Genomic DNA, 19,545 nt, shown 5'->3' on the forward strand with positions numbered 1-19,545 from the left:
TCGCTTTGTCATTCATGGATATTGTGTGTGGACTGATGGCAAATTATTTTAATTTGATCAATTTTAAAATGAGTCTATAGCACAACAAAATGTGGAAAAAGTGAAGGGGTTTAAATACTTTCCGAAGGCACTATATCTATCAATGCACAATTTGATCATCACAGGGATTAAGAAATCAATTCAATGTGATCATACCTGCGCCAAAGTGCTGTCTTGTCTTATTGATAATCATTTCAAACTCAGCTGTTTCAATCTAGAAATACTACTCGCCCCTTTCAACTCCGCCCTCGCCTATGTATACCCTCTCAACCTCGATTGAATCCTCTCTGCGCTTATCCTCGATGAGGGCAAGTTCCGCGCGTCTAGCTGGCCTTGATTTCTAATAACCATAACTTTTGACTGCTCCGCGGCCAGCAAAACACTAATAATGGGAAGGCAGAGGCAAGTATGGGGGATCTACCTGACCCTTATCGTACTTGCGGTGTCGGTGCACAGTATAAGACGGGGAGAATTTGTCCCATTCGGCGAAAATGTTGGAGACCAATTATTGGGGCAAGGGAATGACCAAACGCACCACCTCGCATTGGACAAACCAGTATTGTTTTACGATGGAAAAGTCCACAACATCTATGTAAGTTCACGAACTTTACTAAACTGAGAAGCCACTTGGATATACATGGGTTGGATGTGGTTATCCAACTGGCGTAATTGCGCATAGTCACGGGTATCCACGCAGTGGGCATGTTGTTTATTTATGTTTGTTACTATTCATTGCTGTCTTTCAAAAACTCAGTTGAGCCAAGTATGGAGCATTTATAACTCGAGGGGTATAGTGCAAATTGGGCAATTCTGTTTATCAGTTGCCGTAATACTTTGTTTCACTGGAATAGCGGAATGTACGTGACGGGTTCCTCATAGGTTATCGTATTGATCCAGGGCCAAAGTCCTGAAACGACCTTGTTTTGCTATCTAGAACCTTCCTCCTTCCCAAATACGTTCACAAATGCACTCTTTTCTATTATACACTCCTCAGTGGAAATGAGTAGTGTATCACAGCCTGCTTTACTAGTAAGCTGACATGTTAGCACCTTATTAGTGGGCTTGTCCAAGTTAGAAATGATGGTACACTTCTGTCATTTCTATTCACACACAATACTGTACTGTAATGAAACTAACCCCTAAAACATTAACAAGTATCCTAATAAACCATTAAATGTACTAAATCAACACATAATGATCAGGTTAAATCTGAGTACTATTTCACCCCTAAATACATAGTATTATCAGTAGTTTATAATTGTCTTTATTAATAGTGTTATGCTTTGTAAATGCATAACTAAACAGTTTATACAGGTTAACTACTGCATGAAAACATGTTCATTAATGTATCCTTATTGTAAAGTGTTACCATATAGTTTAATTCCACATTTTCTCTTGAAAACAGGAACTCAACATTTGCTCTTTTTAACATCATTTGAACTGACCGGTATGCAAAACGTGTATTTGGGGGATTTAAGTACTACAAAATAGATTTCTTATAAATCTATGTTATTTTCTATTTTAATTCCATAATCTAGTAGTGAATGATAACAATTACATTCTATAGCCATTAATGACTGGATAGTGTAAATTATGTCTAATACTGCAGTTAATGAATGAAATATACTATATGTATTGTATCTTGTGTGTGGCATTTTGTAAATAATTGAAGGTTGTAAAATGCATTTTCATCCCTGTTGCATGGCTATAATGGATTGATTCCATTCACAAACCATTGCCATTAGTATCACTCATGCAGCAGTAACTTAGCTGAAGGAAAGAGAGACAGCAGACCAGATCTGTCAGTGAAGGGAAGGAATATATCATTGGTTTAGCCGATAATTAAATAATAGATAATGTTTGTAGATAGTGTAGTACCAATGATAGTGCAGTGATAACATGTCTGTGATTCACATCTGTGTTGTTTTCAAATGTTGCCTTTCTTGGAATGTTTAAAATGTTTCCAAAAAGGTGTGAGCTATATTTGAAGTTGGCTGCTTCAAAACCAAAATAAAATACTTGTAATCCAAACAACCCATGAAGAGATGTTTTTGCAGCCACAGACAAAATCCCAATTAGGGCAACAATGGGAACAGAGTCTCCAGACATTTTCCCAGATCTTTCTTACATTTTGGCAGGAAGTTCTCCTAATGAAGATTACTCTTGAATCTCTCAAATCTCTGAAGCTGGACGGCAGAGGCAGGGACAGGAAGCAGTACGTCCATGGCCAGGAATAGTGCTTGTTTCCCCTTGGACAGGAAATAGAGGAGTCCCTTAAGGAGTGTGTTTTTTTACATGAGCTGAACTTTTACAAGCCCTGCATGTGTTCATATAAAACTTTCTAACTCTTTAAAATGACATCTTGTTTTTTCATTAGCATTTCTGTGGAGCAGAGCAGCTGATTAGTGTAATGAGTTTTGAATAGAGTGGGTCAAAATGGAGTGTTTACCTCTCCTGACCCTAGGCATTTGATCTGTATGTGTTGATGTTGTTATAAATGAGCTGTAGAACTCACATGCTGTCGCTGGCAGCTGTAGAACTTTTATATTGTATACTCTTGAGTCAAGTTCAGTTCAACCCTGGTTGCAGACTGTTACTGACATGCGTGTTCTAAATTTCAGATCAACACAAATGGCTTTGTTGCCATGGCACTGCCAACCAGTGAGTCTACATACCTTGGAAAAATGCCCCCCAGTTTTGGCATGATTGCAGCTTTGCATGGAGACCTGGACACAGGTGATGGTGTGGGTAAAGTTTTCATACGTCAGGATGCTAGTCCTGCCACCCTGCGGCAGGCAGCAGACCACATCAATAGGGCTTTCCCGGAGGATGATGAGGTGGAGCCCAGACATGCGGTAGTGGTCACCTGGGTAGAAATGGCCACCCACCAACCCCAGAGCAGAGGAGATGGACTGGAGAAGCTAGTAAGCTCTGCATGACCAATGAGGGATTTTGTTGAATCTTATTCATAATCTGTAACTACTATGTTATAACTTTCTCCTGTAACTTTTTATCATACAGAGAAACACCTTTCAGCTAGTGATTGCATCAGCAGAGACCGCCTCTTACGCCATCCTGCTTTACCCAAGGGAAGGGATGCAGTTTGCCTCCACACCGGTGGGGGGCAGTAGTGAGGCCATGCAGGCTGGCTTTAGTAAGGGCATGGTGAGGTCCTTCGTATTCAGCACACGGCAAGGGCCATACTACCGCATCACTACTGAGGAGGAGGCATCTGTTAGGGCTCTGGCAGAGTAAGTGTTGTAACTGTCAGTGGAGAACCAATGGTCTTTCATAGAAAGGCTTGTCTGGCCAATTTTGTAATGCAAATATGCAATTTTAGACCTGTAGGAACAGTAATATATAGGTAGCCAAAATCTCTTTCACTTCACATTGTCTCTTTCCAGGCAAACAAACTCAGGGAAGCAAGGTGTATGGGTGTACGAGATAGGGACTTCTCCCTACTTCACCACTGTGGCCTCGGGTGAGGTGACTGATCTGCCCACTGACAGCCCCCAGCAGCGAGCCACTGAGGTGTATGAAGAGGCTCCTGCTTCAAAGAGGCCTGTGTATCCTGGAGGACAGCAGGTAGTGGAGTACCCTCCCTATGTGCCTCAGCCTGTCTACCCACAGGGGCCCCATGTCGGCCACATCCCAGTCCACACAGCCCAGTTCCACCCCCAGCAGCCTCACTACCAACCAGAGGACCCCCTGGTGGTGGTAGTGGAGGATAGAGGAGACATTGATGTAGATGGTGGGTGTAAAATAAATGGAACAATACATGTAATTTGTTCAAAGTGTAAACAAATTCATATTAGTTTTGAATTTGAAAACATGTTTTCTTGCTACTCCCATTTGCCACCAGTTACTGCTGAGATTTGATCTCCCTACCTCTGCATTTGTCTTCTATTTACAGTGTTCTCTTATAACTTCGAGACATGTGCGAACAGTGGGAAGAAGTGCTCCACCTTTGCTGACTGTAAAGACTATGCCAGTGGTTACTGCTGCCATTGCAGGCCTGGATTCTATGGCAATGGAATACAGTGTGTATCAGAAGGTATGTGCCCATGCTTTACAATTCCCCATTCTTTTCTGAGCCAATATTAAATTCTCTTTCATCATTTAGATATATGAGAAGAAAATAACACCCAAGTATGTTTATCATGTCTTTGCTAAGAATACTGTGCTTTGCAGGAAAGCCACAGAGGATGAATGGTAAAGTCAATGGAAGGGTGTATGTGGGCAACTCTCCAACGCCAGTGGAGTTCAATTACAATGACCTGCACTCATATGTGGTGGCCAATGATGGGCGTGCCTATGTGGCCATCAGCACCATTCCCTCCAACCTTGGCCCCTCCCTCCAGCCTCTGTCTGCACTGGGCGGGGTCATTGGCTGGGCCTTTGCCCTGGAGCAGCCTGGCTACAAGAACGGCTTCAGCATTATTGGTGAGAGAGATGTTTATCGTTCAATAGTAGGAGACTACTCACTGTTCATTAGAATGTGAGATCCCTTGATTTCAGAGTGGAATTTTTCCACACTTCATTCTTGTTTTTATTGTCATGATGATGAGGCATTATTTTGAGCAAGCCAAGGGTTTTACATTTGAACCACAGCTGTTTTATGCTCTTACAACTGAGCTTGGGTCATGCAGCTGCAATACCACTTACTCAGTCCAGCTGCTCCCTGGATATCTCCTACTCCATTTCCCTCACATTACCTCAGCTCAGACAAAGTTTGCTTTGGGCCAAGATGTTTGCATTTGTGCTGACCTCCCTTTCTCCCCTATCTAGGTGGGGAATTCACACGGCAGGCAGAGGTGACCTTCCTTCCAGGGAATAAGAAGCTGACCATCAGGCAGGAGTTCAAAGGCATCGATGAACATGACCATCTGGTTGTCAGCACCTCCTTGGAGGGCTGGATTCCTGAGGTGCCCAGGGGCTCCTCTGTCCAAATTGACCCCTACTCTGAGATCTATCAGTACAGCAGCAACTGTAAGAGAACCAGCCTACCCCGAGAACCTGATCTGCAGATTGGCACAGTATACATTAAAAGCATGACATAGCATGACATAGCATGACATAGCATGTCATTTTGTTTTCTTGGCCAGACATTAAACAAGTAAAGTACTTGGCACAACTAAAAGAGGTTGTGCTCATAATGATGTTCTTTATCTTCACAGTGTACATACTACCTTAGACCTCCTAGCGAATCATACAGATGAGAATATTGCTACCAGCAACGTTTGATAAAACTATTGTTTAATTCACTGTTCACTCATTTGAACTTATTTTGGACTATTCCTTTCTGGTCCATCAGTGATCACCTCGTCCTCCACCCGGGACTATATAGTGAGCCTGGACGATGGCTCCACAGAGACCAGGACATACCAGTGGCGCCAGACCATCACGTTCCAGAGCTGCCCCCATGAGGAGGCCTACAGGGCCCTGCCGCCTACCCAGATGCTCAGTGTGGATCAGGTCTTTGTCATGTACGATGCAGGCAATCAACTCATCCGCTATGCCATGAGCAACAAGATCGGTGATGTAAATGGTGAGGCTGTAGAGATTATTCCTGTCTTAGTCTTCCTATCTTGGTCTGATTTCACTTCCTTTCTGTTCCCTTTCCTTATTGAGAGTCTCTGTCTTGCTTTTTGTGATAATGTTTAGGAGTGTTTTTGAGCAGTAGCAATAAGGATGAAATACAGTATTTGAAAAGTTGGTAAAAGCTTATACTAAGTTGCCCCTACACCCCCATAGTAATTTAGTAATTGCATGGTGCATGTAGTTGAGCACCTTGAGTTAATACACAAGTGGAATAAGAACAGTTCTCCCTATTTGACTTCCTGTATGTAGTACCACAACTTCATTACTTTTCAATAACAAAACAATTCCTACTGTACTGCATTAATACGATGTTAATACAATGTCATTACTAATAACGTAGTTACTACACAGTTATAGGGCAACTCAATGTAAAGTGTGACCGAAAAGGGGTATAATAAATTGTATGATGTAGTCTATCCATTTTGATAATATGGTCCTAAAAGACAGTGTTTTATTTATCTTTGTCTCAGGAGGGCAGCAGGAGGAGAATCCCTGCTTTACTGGCAGACATGGCTGTGACACCAATGCTGCCTGCCGGCCTGGACAGGGAAGCCAGTTCACCTGCGAGTGTGCTGCTGGGTTCACTGGGAATAGCCGTGCATGCTACGGTACAGCTGCAGTACTGATACGGAGAGAGCGGTTCAACACCGGATTTTTTATTGTTGTTAAACAATAGCATAATTTCGACATCAGGATTTGATGGGCAAACCTGTTAGAGTATTTTGACTATAGTAAAGATATGTTTAATTCTTCATGACCTCATATGCTCTTTTTTACTCAAAGGCAAATTAAGTCTGTGTCTGTTTAGAGCCATCATCTAATTTCCTGTCAAAATTCCTCATAATCCCTTACTTCCTAGGGAACTGTGTGCTCTTTACAAAAATGAGGTCTTGGTTGAGAGCCCACCCTGTAAACAGACCCCATGCCCTGTCCCTCCATGTACAGTAGCAGTTTGTCTGAGACCAAACACTCAGTCAAAGGTTAACATGGCTACCATTCCTATCTGGGGACAGGGGAGGAAGTGCTCAAGGGCACATACAAGGAAGGATGTTTCACAGACACGGTCACAGAAAGATGCTATCTATGTAAAAACATTTGTAATTAGGAAACCTGATTGAGTTCTCTTCTGTGATCCTCTTCTGTGACATTATTTGATAAGAAAAGCCAATGATCTAAATTCAGAAACCCAAACTAACTAAATGGTCTGTACAGTACAACGTTTCAGTGACAAATACATTATTTAAAATAGTGGCAGTAGTATAACATGTTTTGCATATTCTCAGATATTGATGAGTGCAGAGAGACTCCTCAGATCTGTGGCCTCCATGCAATCTGCAACAACCAGCCAGGGACCTTCCGCTGTGAATGTGTGGATGGCTACCAGTTCGCCAGTGATGGACAGACCTGCATTGGTATGTGCATGTGTGTATGTGACAGTTTTAGTTCTGTGATTCACTTGTCTTGTTCAAGAGGATATTTTTACAGTTTGCAACCTCATGTCTTGGAGACACATTACCAGATATTAAAAAAAGACAAAATGTCTGATCACTCACACTCATTACCTGACTGTTTAATTTCTATGCTTAGTCTATTATCTAATCTCAAACTTCACCCTGTTTGATGAAACCTCTACTTTCTTCTTCAGAGGTGGACCGTCCTGTTGATCACTGCTCAGTTGGCAGCCATAACTGTGACATCCCTGAGCGCGCCCACTGTAGCTACACTGGAGGCTCCACCTTCATCTGCTCCTGCCTGCCAGGTTTCATTGGAGATGGTCGGGTCTGTCAAGGTACAGTACTGTATAACCAACATTGATCCTTTGTACACTCTGAGACACTCACACGCCAAGCATGGAGAATATACAGTATATTTACTTTTGTAAAATGTATAAAATGCATGTTTGCTGCTAACTCGCATTGAGATATGGCAATATCACAGTGTCTCTAGCTTTATTGCTTTTTATTGTGGCATTAGACTTCAGATTATTTATCCAGTTGGTAAAATCTACGAGTGGGATGTTTTTAAACCACTGAGGCATAAAGGTAAAATAATCCATCTGGTGAGGTGGAACAGTGGGACATGAAAGTGCAGAATAGTAATACTTCTGTTGAGACCCAGTGACAGCATGGAGGACTTGGCCAGTCACCAGCATCACTCCTCATATTTTCCATTCTCTTGACACCTTTCCTGCATGTTACTGAGAACAGGGGCTGATTTTGGGCATGTTCCAAAAGAGTTAATCTACATACCATTGTAGATCCCTTTTATGGCTTTGTCTTTAAACACCTGTGAAAATCCCCTAAAATATTTTGAATGTACGACTGCCAATGGCCCCTGGTGTGAGCATCTTATAATGACTGTTGGCAAAGAATATTTAAAGATAACCTCTATAGTTAAAAACATCACTGTTTCCTGTTCTAATGTTGACTCTCCCTCTCCCCGTTGCATTTACTTTCTAATACTTCACATTTTCTTTTTATCCACTGTGTCTCTTGTTGTGTGCCTGCAGACATAGACGAGTGCCAGTCTGGCAGGTGCCACCAGGACGCCTCATGCTACAACACCCAGGGATCCTTTACCTGCCAGTGCAGGCCAGGTTTCTACGGTGATGGCTTCTTCTGCTCCTCAGGTTAGTCTCTGGAATGTCAAGCAAAGCCCTGGTCATGTTTTCTTCCATCTGCTCACTGCACATCACTGGTAAAAAAAAAAGTAAAAGAAAAGTTTTCTTAGCACTGTGACTGCAGATGGCACTTGTTCTTATCAAAGGTTTTACTTAAGATAACTGATGTATAGTTGATTCACTTACTTAGACAAATGTACTTATTGTATGTCGGCTGCCCGCCTGGCACCGCCACCTCTACGTGGATGCAGCGGCTGCGCCACTCGGTCATGGCTTTTCACTGTCCTGGCGCCCCGCTGGTGGAATGAGCTTCCCCCCACTGTCAGGACTGCAGAGTCACTACCGATCTTCTGCCGTAGATTGAAAACCCATCTCTTCAGGCTACATCTTAACAGTCCTTCCTAAGACCCCTTCACCCCCACTACCCTCCCTGTACTAACCCTAACCCCAACCCTTGATACCTCTTCACCCCTACTTCCCCCCAGTACAAGTTCTCTCCTGTTAATAAATAATTTATTAAAAAAAGAAAATGCCTTCTGGCATTACGACTGCCAATGGCCCCTGGTGTGAGCATTGATTACTTTGTCTTATGATGACTGTTGGATAGATGATTCACTTACTTAAACAAATGTATTTGTTGTACGTCGCTTTGGATAAAGGTGTCTGCTAAATGCCATAAATGTAAATGTAAAATGTAAGTTGCTTTGGATAAAAGTGTCTGCTAAATGGCTTAAATGTGTATTAGGACTTGGGCCTCTGTCTTTTAACACAATTAATTTTATAGTTACATTTCACTGAATCCTGTGTGTTCAATTTTTTCATGATAGAAGTTTATAATTTACAGCACATTAGCATCTAAATTTGCAGCACATTAGCAGCTACTGTATGTACAGTTATCTGATTGCAGCTTTGATCTCGTTGCAGTGTGGGAAAACCCAGCTCAGTTTCAGTCTCAACATTGTTTATCCCCCATTTTAGCCAAGAGTCCTGTTTGGATTTTAGCTCTCCGCCAAAGCCTAATGGTGCCAGCTGGAATGTGTTTTCTTTTCCAAGAATGCTGGATAAGGATAGGAATTTGTCATGCCTCGAGTGGAGAGAGACAATGTGTGTTTTTTCAGTGTCTACTGTTGCCAAACTGAACTGTATCTATTGTAAACAGAGTTCAGTCAACAACGTGCAGGTTACCCTTTAGCTGAAACTGAAGCATACATAGGAAAGCGTTCATACAAATCAGTGTGTATAATAATAAAACATGCAATAATAATGAATTAGTATTTTATGAAGAATTATCTCTCTTCTGTTCTATACTGTATAAGAATACCTGGGTGTAGACTTTCTCTTTAAGCCAATATTCTTTTTGTCATTTAGAAAGGACAAAGACACAGTGTGAAAACCACAGGGACAATCTCCTGGTCTCTGAGTTTGGCCCCCGAGGCCCCCGCCCTGTCCCTGGCCAGTATGTCCCATCATGTGATGAGCAGGGGGCCTATGAGGCAACCCAGTGCCACGGCAGCATTGGGCAGTGCTGGTGTGTGGACCGCAATGGACTGGAGATCCCAGGGACTCGCACTGGACCAGGTGGCAGACCCATGTGTGAGTAACTCTCCATGTACAGTAAATGATACAGTGGACTTTGGAACAAGGTATCACTCCATTCATGATGCTCTGTGTGTAGGTATTGACCAGGAGGTCAGGCCACTCCCTGTGGGACCCACTGTTAGGCCTGACGTTTATCCCCTGCCCCCGGGAACACACCTGCTCTTTGCCCAGAGTGGGAGGATTGAATATGTACCTCTAGAGGGGTATGACATGAAGAAGAGTGAGGCCAAGGTTGTTCTGCACCTACCAGTAAGGACTTTTCAATGTACTTTTCAATCTTGTGGTGAGGGATTTTGTTGGACTGGATTTATTTGGTTTGGGTTTAATTTCTATGAGGTTTTAGACCATCTGCATGTGGTCTGAATTGGCTAAGATTGCTCATAAGTGGTGTAAGTAGCTTGGGGAGGCTGCATTGTTAACATAAGTGTCCTTATTTTCCGGGGAAGACACAGAGGTCATGAGAGGTTTAAAGCAGAGGGTTTTTCTACTGCTCAAGGATTTTTGTTTACATTGTTGCTGTAAATCCTGATGGTTTGTTTGGGCATTTCCATTATTTATATTGTCACATTCCACTACAGTCTTGTTTCTGTTAAGTCTACTCATTGCAGCTGTCCATAAACATATGTTGCATTTAAGACCAATGACTGGATAGTTAGGAGGTCTATGGTTGTGTACTCTCCCGAGTAGAGTTTTTCAATAACTGGTTACTGATGAATGGAAAGTGTGACAATGCTAACTCCAGACTTTCTATGGTTTCTCTCCTGCGTGTACAACATCAGCTCCACATATTGCCCAATTCCATTCCACTGCTGGTCATTAGCTTACTTGTGGTGGTGCAGTTAGCGAGTTTCCCATCTGCTTAATGCACTGGAGACCTGGGCTGTATTAGAACCACATGGTGACATTTTCACTCTAATTGTTCACATCAGTGCAACATTAAAATGACAAAACAATATTTCTTTTACACAGATTTCCAAACCAGCTGGCGAGAGGTTAACTGGAGATGCTTACATTTAGAGTTTTTAGGTTTTAGGGCTGTTTACTCATTTATGTCTGGATTTGCCTCAAGAACAAACTGAACTTAAAAGACTTATTGTTGTTGACCTGTCTGCAGGAGAAGGTAATCATTGGGGTGGCTTATGACTGCGTGGAGAAGATGGTGTACTGGACAGACATTACTGCCCCTTCCATAAGCAAGGCCAGCCTACAGGGCGGGGAACCCATTCCAGTCATCAGATCAGGTAGGGTCAAGTGCCAAAAGTTCACACTTATACCATCAGACATCTGTTTGTCATCTCTGTCTGCTTACTAGCTGGGTGACTTATGTGTCCAAGAATATATTTGTTTTTCATTCTGCAGTTTGTTATTTTAGAGATTGCTTCATTCACACACACACACACACACACACACACACACACACACACACACACACACACACACACACACAAACACACACACACACACACACACACACACACACACACACACACACACACACACACACTTGTTTTAAAGATTTGGTTTAAAGATTGATATTTGATGCTACTTCCCCATAGATCTGGAGAGCCCTGAAGGCATCACCATAGACTACTTGGGCCGGACCATGTTTTGGACAGATTCTATGAAGGACCGGATTGAGGTTGCATCTCTGGATGGGTCTCAGCGACGTGTCCTTATCGACACTGACCTTGTGAACCCCCGTGCTATCATCGCTGACCCCCCCAATGGGTGAGTGGTGCTGTATCGACTATGTGAATGAGCAGGGCTATTATAGGCTAACCATGTTGCGTAGCAGAGCCTGTTATTCAGTATGCCAAACTCACTGAGGCTCTTAGTGTACTGTTTTCTATGATACAGAGGTAAAGTTCTATAGAGGATAGTATACTTAAAATAACCTACCACCCATATACATACTATACATAGTGCAGTTCTTGATTTCACTTTTAAGCAATTTCAAGTTCTTGAAAATTCACTGTCAAAGTGAATTTGAATCAGTGAAATATCACCAACCCCACCCGTCCAACAGAAACCTGTACTGGGCTGACTGGAATCGTGATGCCCCCAAGATCGAGACCTCTCACATGGATGGGACTAACAGGAGGGTCCTGGTGAAGGAGGATCTTGGCCTACCTAATGGCCTGACATATGACAGCCAGAACTCTCTGCTGTGCTGGGCAGATGCAGGTGGGTTTGATTGATATGATAGTGGCTAATTTTTGCTGAGATGTAATGTCTCCATGCATGATGATTGTAATACTGGGTGTGATCTGTGGTCTGCAGGCACACACAGGATGGAGTGTATGAACCCCAGTCAGAGTGACCGCAGAAAGGTTATAGATGGGATCCAGTACCCCTTCGGAATCACCTCTTATGGGAAGAATATCTATTACACTGACTGGAGGAGGTAGGCTCTAGACATAACCTACTATACTGTAGTTCAATTTTGTTTTACATAACATATCTTTGACAGCAGGATTTATAAACTTAAGGGGGCATGTAATTGTTCTAATTTTTCATTTCCAAACATCCTTTGGTATCTAAAATGTCACTGTGTGTGGTTTTTTGTAAGAAAAGTCGTCACTAAATATTTGTAATCATTATTTTCACCTTGCCTTGCCTGTCATTGAAATGCACGCTCTGCTGGTGTGGGCGTGAAGGTGCATTTTTCATAGTTCATTAACGCAGTTCAATGCTTAGCAGCTTACAGCGTCGCTTATGTGGATTTATGCAGTATTTCTGTTTGCAGTTTGATGCTCCTACATTTTTGGCAAGTTACTTTGGCATTAGCTCTGGTCCAGGGCGTAGTATGGCATGCTATGCCGAGCCAATTCAAACACCCTGTTCCGGTCAATACCAAACGTTGTTGCACAACAGGGCGTTTGAATTGGCTCAGTATAGCATGCCATACTATGCACTGGACCAGAGCTACTGTCTATCCTACTATCTCACTTTATTTCAACCTCCCAGCATCATCATTTCTTCCTTTCACCAGTCACTACTGCTTCACTCAGTATAACCCATACTGATTAACCTTTTAATTGTATTGAACTATTTATACCTCCCCTCTCTCATCCATCCTCTCTTTCATCAATCATCCATCCATCCATCCATCCATCCATCCATCCATCCATCCATCCATCCATCCATCCATCCATCCATCCATCCATCCATCCATCCAACCAACCAACCAACCAACCATCTTTAAAGGTACTATTAGGGCTGTCATGGAATGTTGGGTAATGGTCGGTTGTCATGCAAATAGTCATTATAACCATCATAACTGTTTCACAATGGGGACACAATTCTAATGCATGACAGAGCCAGAATAACCTTGTGGTCGACTGCTGTTGTTATTACTGAATAACTAATGAACACATCCAACGTTTTTATCTATTTATTGACAGAAAAGCAAGAACATCAGGCATAAAATATAGTGCACGCATATTTAACAAAAGTGCCTGGCATATGAACGCATGGAACAGAAACATTGCTTTTTAATGAATAGGCTACGCAAATAAAATAACGAAAGGCAGCTGCTAAAATATATTGATAAATATAAAAATGACGAACACAAAAGACACGTTAAGCCCTACCGTAGTCAGTGCAAACAGACTGTTGTGTCCTTTTAACATAACAGGCTAAAAGAGAAAAATAAACACATGCTATTTAATAGCAAAATAGGCGAACTATAGGAACATTGTTCAGTCTATTAGGCCTCTTCCTTTAAGTTCTGTGCCAGGAACTCGAGCATATTTATGTTGTCCGGCTTGAGGCAAGACCAGACAGGGGTAACAATGTTCCCCTGTACTAAAAACTCTCTCTGAGGCTATGCTCATTGCGCAAATACACATGTATTTTCTTGCAAGTTCCGCCATCAAAGGAAAGCGACCCTGGTTGTCACGCCACCATGCCAGGGGATCATCAGTGGAGTCCAGCGGCTCTTCTTGTAAGTTGGAGTCCAGTGGCTCTTCTTGTCTGTCTAAGATGACAGTCGTTTTGCTTTATTCAGGCCTACCTCCTCCCGTCCCCCGCATCTAGCGTGTTAGCTACTGGAAGCTTCAAAGGGATAGTGCATTTCTTGAGAGAGAGAGCGTGCACAACTATCTCTCCCTCAAAATACGAAAAAGTTTGAAAGATAGACTATCTATCTATCTATCTATCTATCTATCTATCTATCTATCTATCTATCTATCTATCTCTCAAACCTTCTCTCATATCTCTAACCTTCTCTCATCTGTCTGACCTACTCCATCCAACCAACCAACCAGCCTTTAATCCATCCAATCCACCAACCAAACCATTTTTAAACGTTATCCTCTACCATAATTAGACTTTGCAAGCCGACAAAGTTTCTTCTGGAACTTCTTTTTCTAGTTGGTTTATTTGAATGAGTTGGTTTTCAAATCAGATCCCTGGGTGACGTCGTGTGGGAGGCCAAAGACTACATGGCCCCTTTAAGCAATGTATCCATACTAAACATAAAATCATATATTTTTGTGGATTTCATGGGGGCATAGATAAAGACTCAAGAACCAAAGCTCCTAAATAAAAAACATATATCCTTCCATTCCTTAGAGATGAAATCCTTAGGATTTTCTACAGCTCATTGATAATTAACTAAACCAGCTAGTACAACTGTCTTCAATATTTTACCATTGAGGACGATGTTGAAATGAAGTGTTTTCATTTCACTATGGGGTCAGGCTCATTGCAACATCAAGGACAGAATGCAGCCCTTATGTGTGGTTCAGTGTGCGTGTGATGTTAGAGGCTGGATCTGTCAAGGTGTCACTTAAGAGGAGGAAGGGGGTAGGTCAGAGGTTGGAGGTCAAAAGAAGCTCTGCTAGCCCTCTTTACTCCAGAGAGCTCCTTCTCGAAGCCATTGAAAATAGTGGGTGAATGAGGGGGTGGGGGAGTCAAGGAGCCTGTTTAAAAAGTGGCAGCTGCTTGTCATTTCTATGGGGATAGGCACTAGAAGGGCACTAGAGTCAGGAGAAACTATCTCAATAAACTTAACAACCATGCTGTACCCTGCCCCCTTCCCTAACCCTTCCCACGCTTCTCATCATGAGTTTGTTTTTACACAGTGTAGCCTGTGCGTCATACAGTAGATAACTTTTTTTGTTTGTTGGGAAAACCCAGATTGCTAAGGACATGTTGAATATGTTGTTATCAGGGATGCTGTGATTGTGGTGGATCGCAATGCTGGAGGGGAGACGGATGAGTTCCAGCCACAGAAACAGACACGGTTGTATGGAATCACCACGGCCTATGCCAAGTGTCCTTCAGGTAAATATGCACTCTCCTGTTACAACTGCCAGGTCAAAGAAACTCTGAATGAAATGTTTAAGAACATTAGAACTGATATAAAGTCTCTTTCATATACATATGTGCTTTAACTCAAATTGAAGGCATGGAACTAGGGGGATAATTACCTCTCTCTTAGATTCTGAGGCCCATTCTTAGAACTGATGTGACCATTGCATATAGTTTGGAGTTAGACCTTTAAGCCAGGCTTGGGTGTTACACATTCCCATCCCCCTCAAGTAGTGGGACTGAAACTCAGTATTCTGACCTCTGAAGCCTTGTTGAATGAATAGAATGCGGAACAGAAACATTGCTGACACGCTCTTCAAGTAGAAAACAGCAGGATAGTTAATCTATAGTCATTAGTCATTATGAAGTGAGGGGAAGACTGAGGTTACTCTGTGCAGGATAAGGGCTATGGAGCTTGTCCTCACAGCACCCTTTCTCTGGATAAGATTACATAAAGCCAGGCAGTGTAGAGTCCTGGGGCACTCTAACATCTGGGGTTTACTGTGTGTTTTTCCCAAATAATGTGTATCTGTTGTTTGAAAAATAGAAAGAGCACTCAGTTAATTTTCCTGGTGCTGTTTGTCCAATAATGTATTTCTCAGAATACTGATGACATTTTATTTCAGCTATTTCAATGATATATGTTAATGTATGTTGTTTTCGCCATCAGGACAAAACTATTGTTCAGTGAACAACGGGGGCTGCACTCACCTGTGCTTAGCGACGCCAACTGGCCGCTCCTGTCTGTGCCCTAATAACGCTGTAGTTGTGGGCTGTGTGGAAAGGGAGGGAAGGTATTTAGGTCAAGAGGACAGGAACTGAGATATGTTGCCAATATAATATCTGATGATGAATTAGGTGATACTTGTCCCTAAAACCGTAGCTGTTCAAAATGCCACTGAAAACCTGTGGTGTACTACTGTGCCTTTTTTCTCACTCTGTTTTAGCACAAGCAGTTTTTCTTTTTAAAATTGTATTTCCCTTTATAAAGTCACTTTTTAAAATTGTAAATAAGTACTTATGATGTGGAACTTTTTTCTGTGGTGCTCTTACATTGAGAAATATCTCAAGGAATTAAATTAATGTGAAGTTCTTTTGTAACAGTATCAGATATCAGTGGTTGGTTGATCAGATCCTAGGTTGTTCTGACTCACCTCTACTTTGTGATATTTGTGGCATGTCAGATCATCCCATTATCTCCATGGAAGTATCATATAGTTGAATGTTTAAGCTGCTGGAGGGAGAGAGAAGTTTACATTCTTTGCAGCTATCCAATAAAATAACTTTTTTAAAGAGGTGTCAATGTGTTTATGTGACTATACGGACAACCCTGGGCTCCATAGGGTTTACGTTATGGCGCCACCCTGTGTTAGTTGGACTTGTATTAGCAACGTATGCCCCATGGGTGTTCTGCTATTATGAGGCAATAGGTGTCGCTGTATACCACGTGTAGTAGTGCTATATAGAACATATAGGCTGTGTTCCAATCCACAGGGATAATCCTGATTCCCCACATACTGCACAGGGTAAAACTGCCAAGGGAACTCGTGCACTGAGTGAAATAATGTATTCGTTCGGAATGCCCTGAAGCATCACCAACAAGTGACTTGTATTTCAGTCGCCCACACAACAGAGACGTAAACAAAAGATCTTCGCCTTTATGCTAAGTAACTACAGACAGTATTTTAAGTGAAATGTTACACAGATAGCTGCTAGTACGTTTTACGACAGATGGCGTCATTCCTACGCGACACTCGGGGCCTCGACCGACCGTCCTTGTTTTACTGGACGTGGAACCAATATTAAAATCTTCAGATTAGAAAGCTTCCGCGATCAAATAGATCCTAATTTGTGAGATTCATGCGCCCTCCTATTGCTTTCTATGGGACTGCTACTTATGTTACAAAACCATGATATATATATATACACTCACCGAACACTTTATTAGGAACACCTGTACACCTTCTCATTGTGGAGGTGGTGTAATGGTGTGGGGAATGTTTTCTTGGCACACTTTGGGCCCGTTAATACCAATAAATCATCGCTTGAATGCCACAGCCTATTTGAGTGTTGTTGCTGACCATGTGCATCCTTTCATGGCCACAATTTACCCCATCTCCTAACGGCTACTTCCAGCATGATAATGCACCATGTCACAAAGCAAAAGTCATCTTAAACTGGTTTCATGAACATGACAACGAGTTCAGTGGTCTTCAGTGGTCTTCCCAGTCACCGGATCTGAATCCAATAGAACACCTTTGGGATGTGGTAGAACGGGAGATTCACAGCTTGAAAGTGCACCTGAAAAATCTGCAGGAATTGCGTGATGCAATCATGTCATCATGGACCAGAATCTCAAAGGAATGTTTCCAACATCTTGTGGAATCAATGCCACGAGGAATTGAGGCTGTTTTGAGAGCAAAGGGAGGCCCTACCCAGTATTAGTATAGTGTTCCTAATAAAGTGTCCGATGAGTGTATACACATCGTTAGTTACTGTTGTTTAAAGCCACTTTTAGAATAATTGAGATGCACTGTTAAGTTTGCACAACTGAGGGTGAAGCATCTATCTGTCTGATAACTCGCAAGCAAATATGGGAATGATAAAAAGTAGCCCAGCTAAAAATATACGTCGTCAAAAACGTTACCATGGTTACAATAGGACAGACGAACGTTTCAGCCTCAAACTAGTCGTGGCTATTTAACAAAACAATAAATCCATAAATGATTTTCAAGTTTCTAAAATAAATCCATAAATGATTTTCAAGTGTCTTACCAGGGAACTGCTTAGTTACATCATTATATTATATAATACACTATTACAGTAAACTTTTGTCCCCATTGTTGGAACGAGCTTCCTACCGCTGTCAGGACTGCAGAGTCACTACCTATCTTCCGCCGTAGACTGAAGACCCATCTCTTCAGGCTACATCTTGACTGTCCCTCCTAAAGACCTCTTCACCCCCCACTACCCATCTGGACAGTTCCTCTACTGTTAATAATAAATAATAAAAAAAAAAAAAAAAAATCCTTCCTTCTTCTAGCATTCACTTACTTTAGACAAATGTACATGTTGTAAGTCCCTTCGGATAAAAGCGTCTGCTAAATGTAAACAATTTAAATATAAATGTAAACTTGGCAATGTTCAATATAGAATATATACACCTTTTGTGAGTCTTCAGAGACATCTTTTTGAGGAATTTCCACACAGATCTATCTTCTGGACTGATGTAAGCAATTTTTTAAGTAGATGTTCGGCATGGCTGACAATGATGTATCTGACCTCAATGCAATATTTGTAATTCGTTTATTTGTATTACATGCCAATTTTTGTATTCACACCAGCAAATTGTCAACCAGAGACCAACTTTCATGGATATATGAAATATTTTAAACAATATATTGAAACGCTGAAATATTATAATAATTGTAAAGCAATTAAAACGTGTAATGTTTGTGACACCTTTTCTCTAATTATATGCATTCTAATTCCCGAGCCTCCTTGTAAGCTGTCCTGTTTTGTCATGTTATTGTATTGTAGGCTACATTATCTTTCATTTAATAAAGAAAAGAAAAAAGAAAAACAAAGTTATGACTTCACCAACTGGGAGCTACGAGTTCCCGAGAACCAAACGAACATACCAATAGACCACACCTACGAAGGGGGACACTGTTGACGTAAGATGATTGATTGGTGAGTAAAAGCGTCTGTAAAAACAAAATGTTTGATTGATTGAGGGGTTAGCCTCCGTTTATCCAATAGTAACACAACATAGTTCTGTGGGCGTTCTTTTCTTCGGTTTGTGTATTCCGTAATATGACATCTCATCAGTCAATCTTGAGCAAGCTACCTGGATACGAATAGGAATAGGTATGTCAGAATATGCTTCGTCTCATTCTCAGTAGCGTGTACGTGAAATAATTACGCCTTTTAAAGGTTTTGACAGTTAGCTACATTAATTTAATATCATTGTGTTTTGCAGTCCAGTCGTTCGTTGCCTAGCTAGCTAATTTAGCTAGCATGTATGATGCGGGACATTTCAGCTGTCAGTTTGCGCGAGAGCATAAGCTAGCAAAGCTACATCTGACAACGAGCACTTTCCTGTGTTTTTTTTGGATCATCATCATATCTAGTTAGCGTGTTCTACTTAAGTTTAAGCACAGACTTTTTTTTGTTCTAGCAGATAACAATATACAGTGCCGATAACGTTAGCTATCTCGCTGCTCCTCTCATTAATTTGTTTTGATGTGAAGCGTGCTGTGAGGAAATTATTGTTAGCTACCTCTAGACGGCAACGTTGGTTTTAGATTATGTTTGCGAGGTGTGCACACTTCGCCTTATCATGTTTTCTACACACTGTCTACAGGAAC

The 19,545-nt window shown here is 41.8% G+C and overlaps 1 protein-coding gene across 2 annotated transcripts; it reads left to right on the forward strand.

Annotated features, from left to right (window-relative positions):
- The first annotated feature begins 343 nt into the window (after window positions 1–343).
- On the forward strand, window positions 344–16,468 carry nid1a (nidogen 1a). Of its 2 annotated transcripts, none has more exons than XM_083695085.1 (20): window positions 344–631; window positions 2,661–2,963; window positions 3,061–3,290; window positions 3,444–3,790; window positions 3,953–4,093; window positions 4,231–4,482; window positions 4,828–5,028; window positions 5,354–5,587; window positions 6,111–6,248; window positions 6,924–7,052; window positions 7,286–7,429; window positions 8,150–8,269; window positions 9,629–9,853; window positions 9,936–10,108; window positions 10,974–11,100; window positions 11,416–11,587; window positions 11,886–12,043; window positions 12,140–12,263; window positions 15,036–15,148; window positions 15,846–16,468. In XM_083695085.1, the coding sequence occupies exons 1-20, from the start codon at window positions 428–430 to the stop codon at window positions 15,995–15,997; spliced, it is 3,687 nt and encodes a 1,228-aa protein (XP_083551211.1). In that variant the 5' UTR covers window positions 344–427; the 3' UTR covers window positions 15,998–16,468. The 2 variants fall into 2 exon arrangements, with proteins under 2 accessions (XP_083551211.1, XP_083551212.1); XM_083695086.1 differs by lacking the exon at window positions 15,846–16,468 and adding an exon at window positions 13,067–13,095 and having other exon boundaries at window positions 15,036–15,149.
- The last annotated feature ends 3,077 nt before the right edge of the window (window positions 16,469–19,545 follow it).

The sequence above is a fragment of the Argentina silus genome (genome assembly GCF_951799395.1).
Source record: "Argentina silus genome assembly, chromosome: X".
Lineage (NCBI taxonomy): Eukaryota > Metazoa > Chordata > Actinopteri > Argentiniformes > Argentinidae > Argentina > Argentina silus.

Excerpts from the sequence above, each read along its gene's own strand:
- nid1a (XM_083695085.1), top strand. The coding sequence starts at position 428 with ATGGGAAGGCAGAGGCAAGTATGGGGGATCTACCTGACCCTTATCGTA. Across the intron at positions 632-2,660 it reads GAAAAGTCCACAACATCTAT|ATCAACACAAATGGCTTTGT; the intron begins GTAAGTTCACGA and ends TCTAAATTTCAG. Across the intron at positions 5,588-6,110 it reads CAAGATCGGTGATGTAAATG|GAGGGCAGCAGGAGGAGAAT; the intron begins GTGAGGCTGTAG and ends TCTTTGTCTCAG.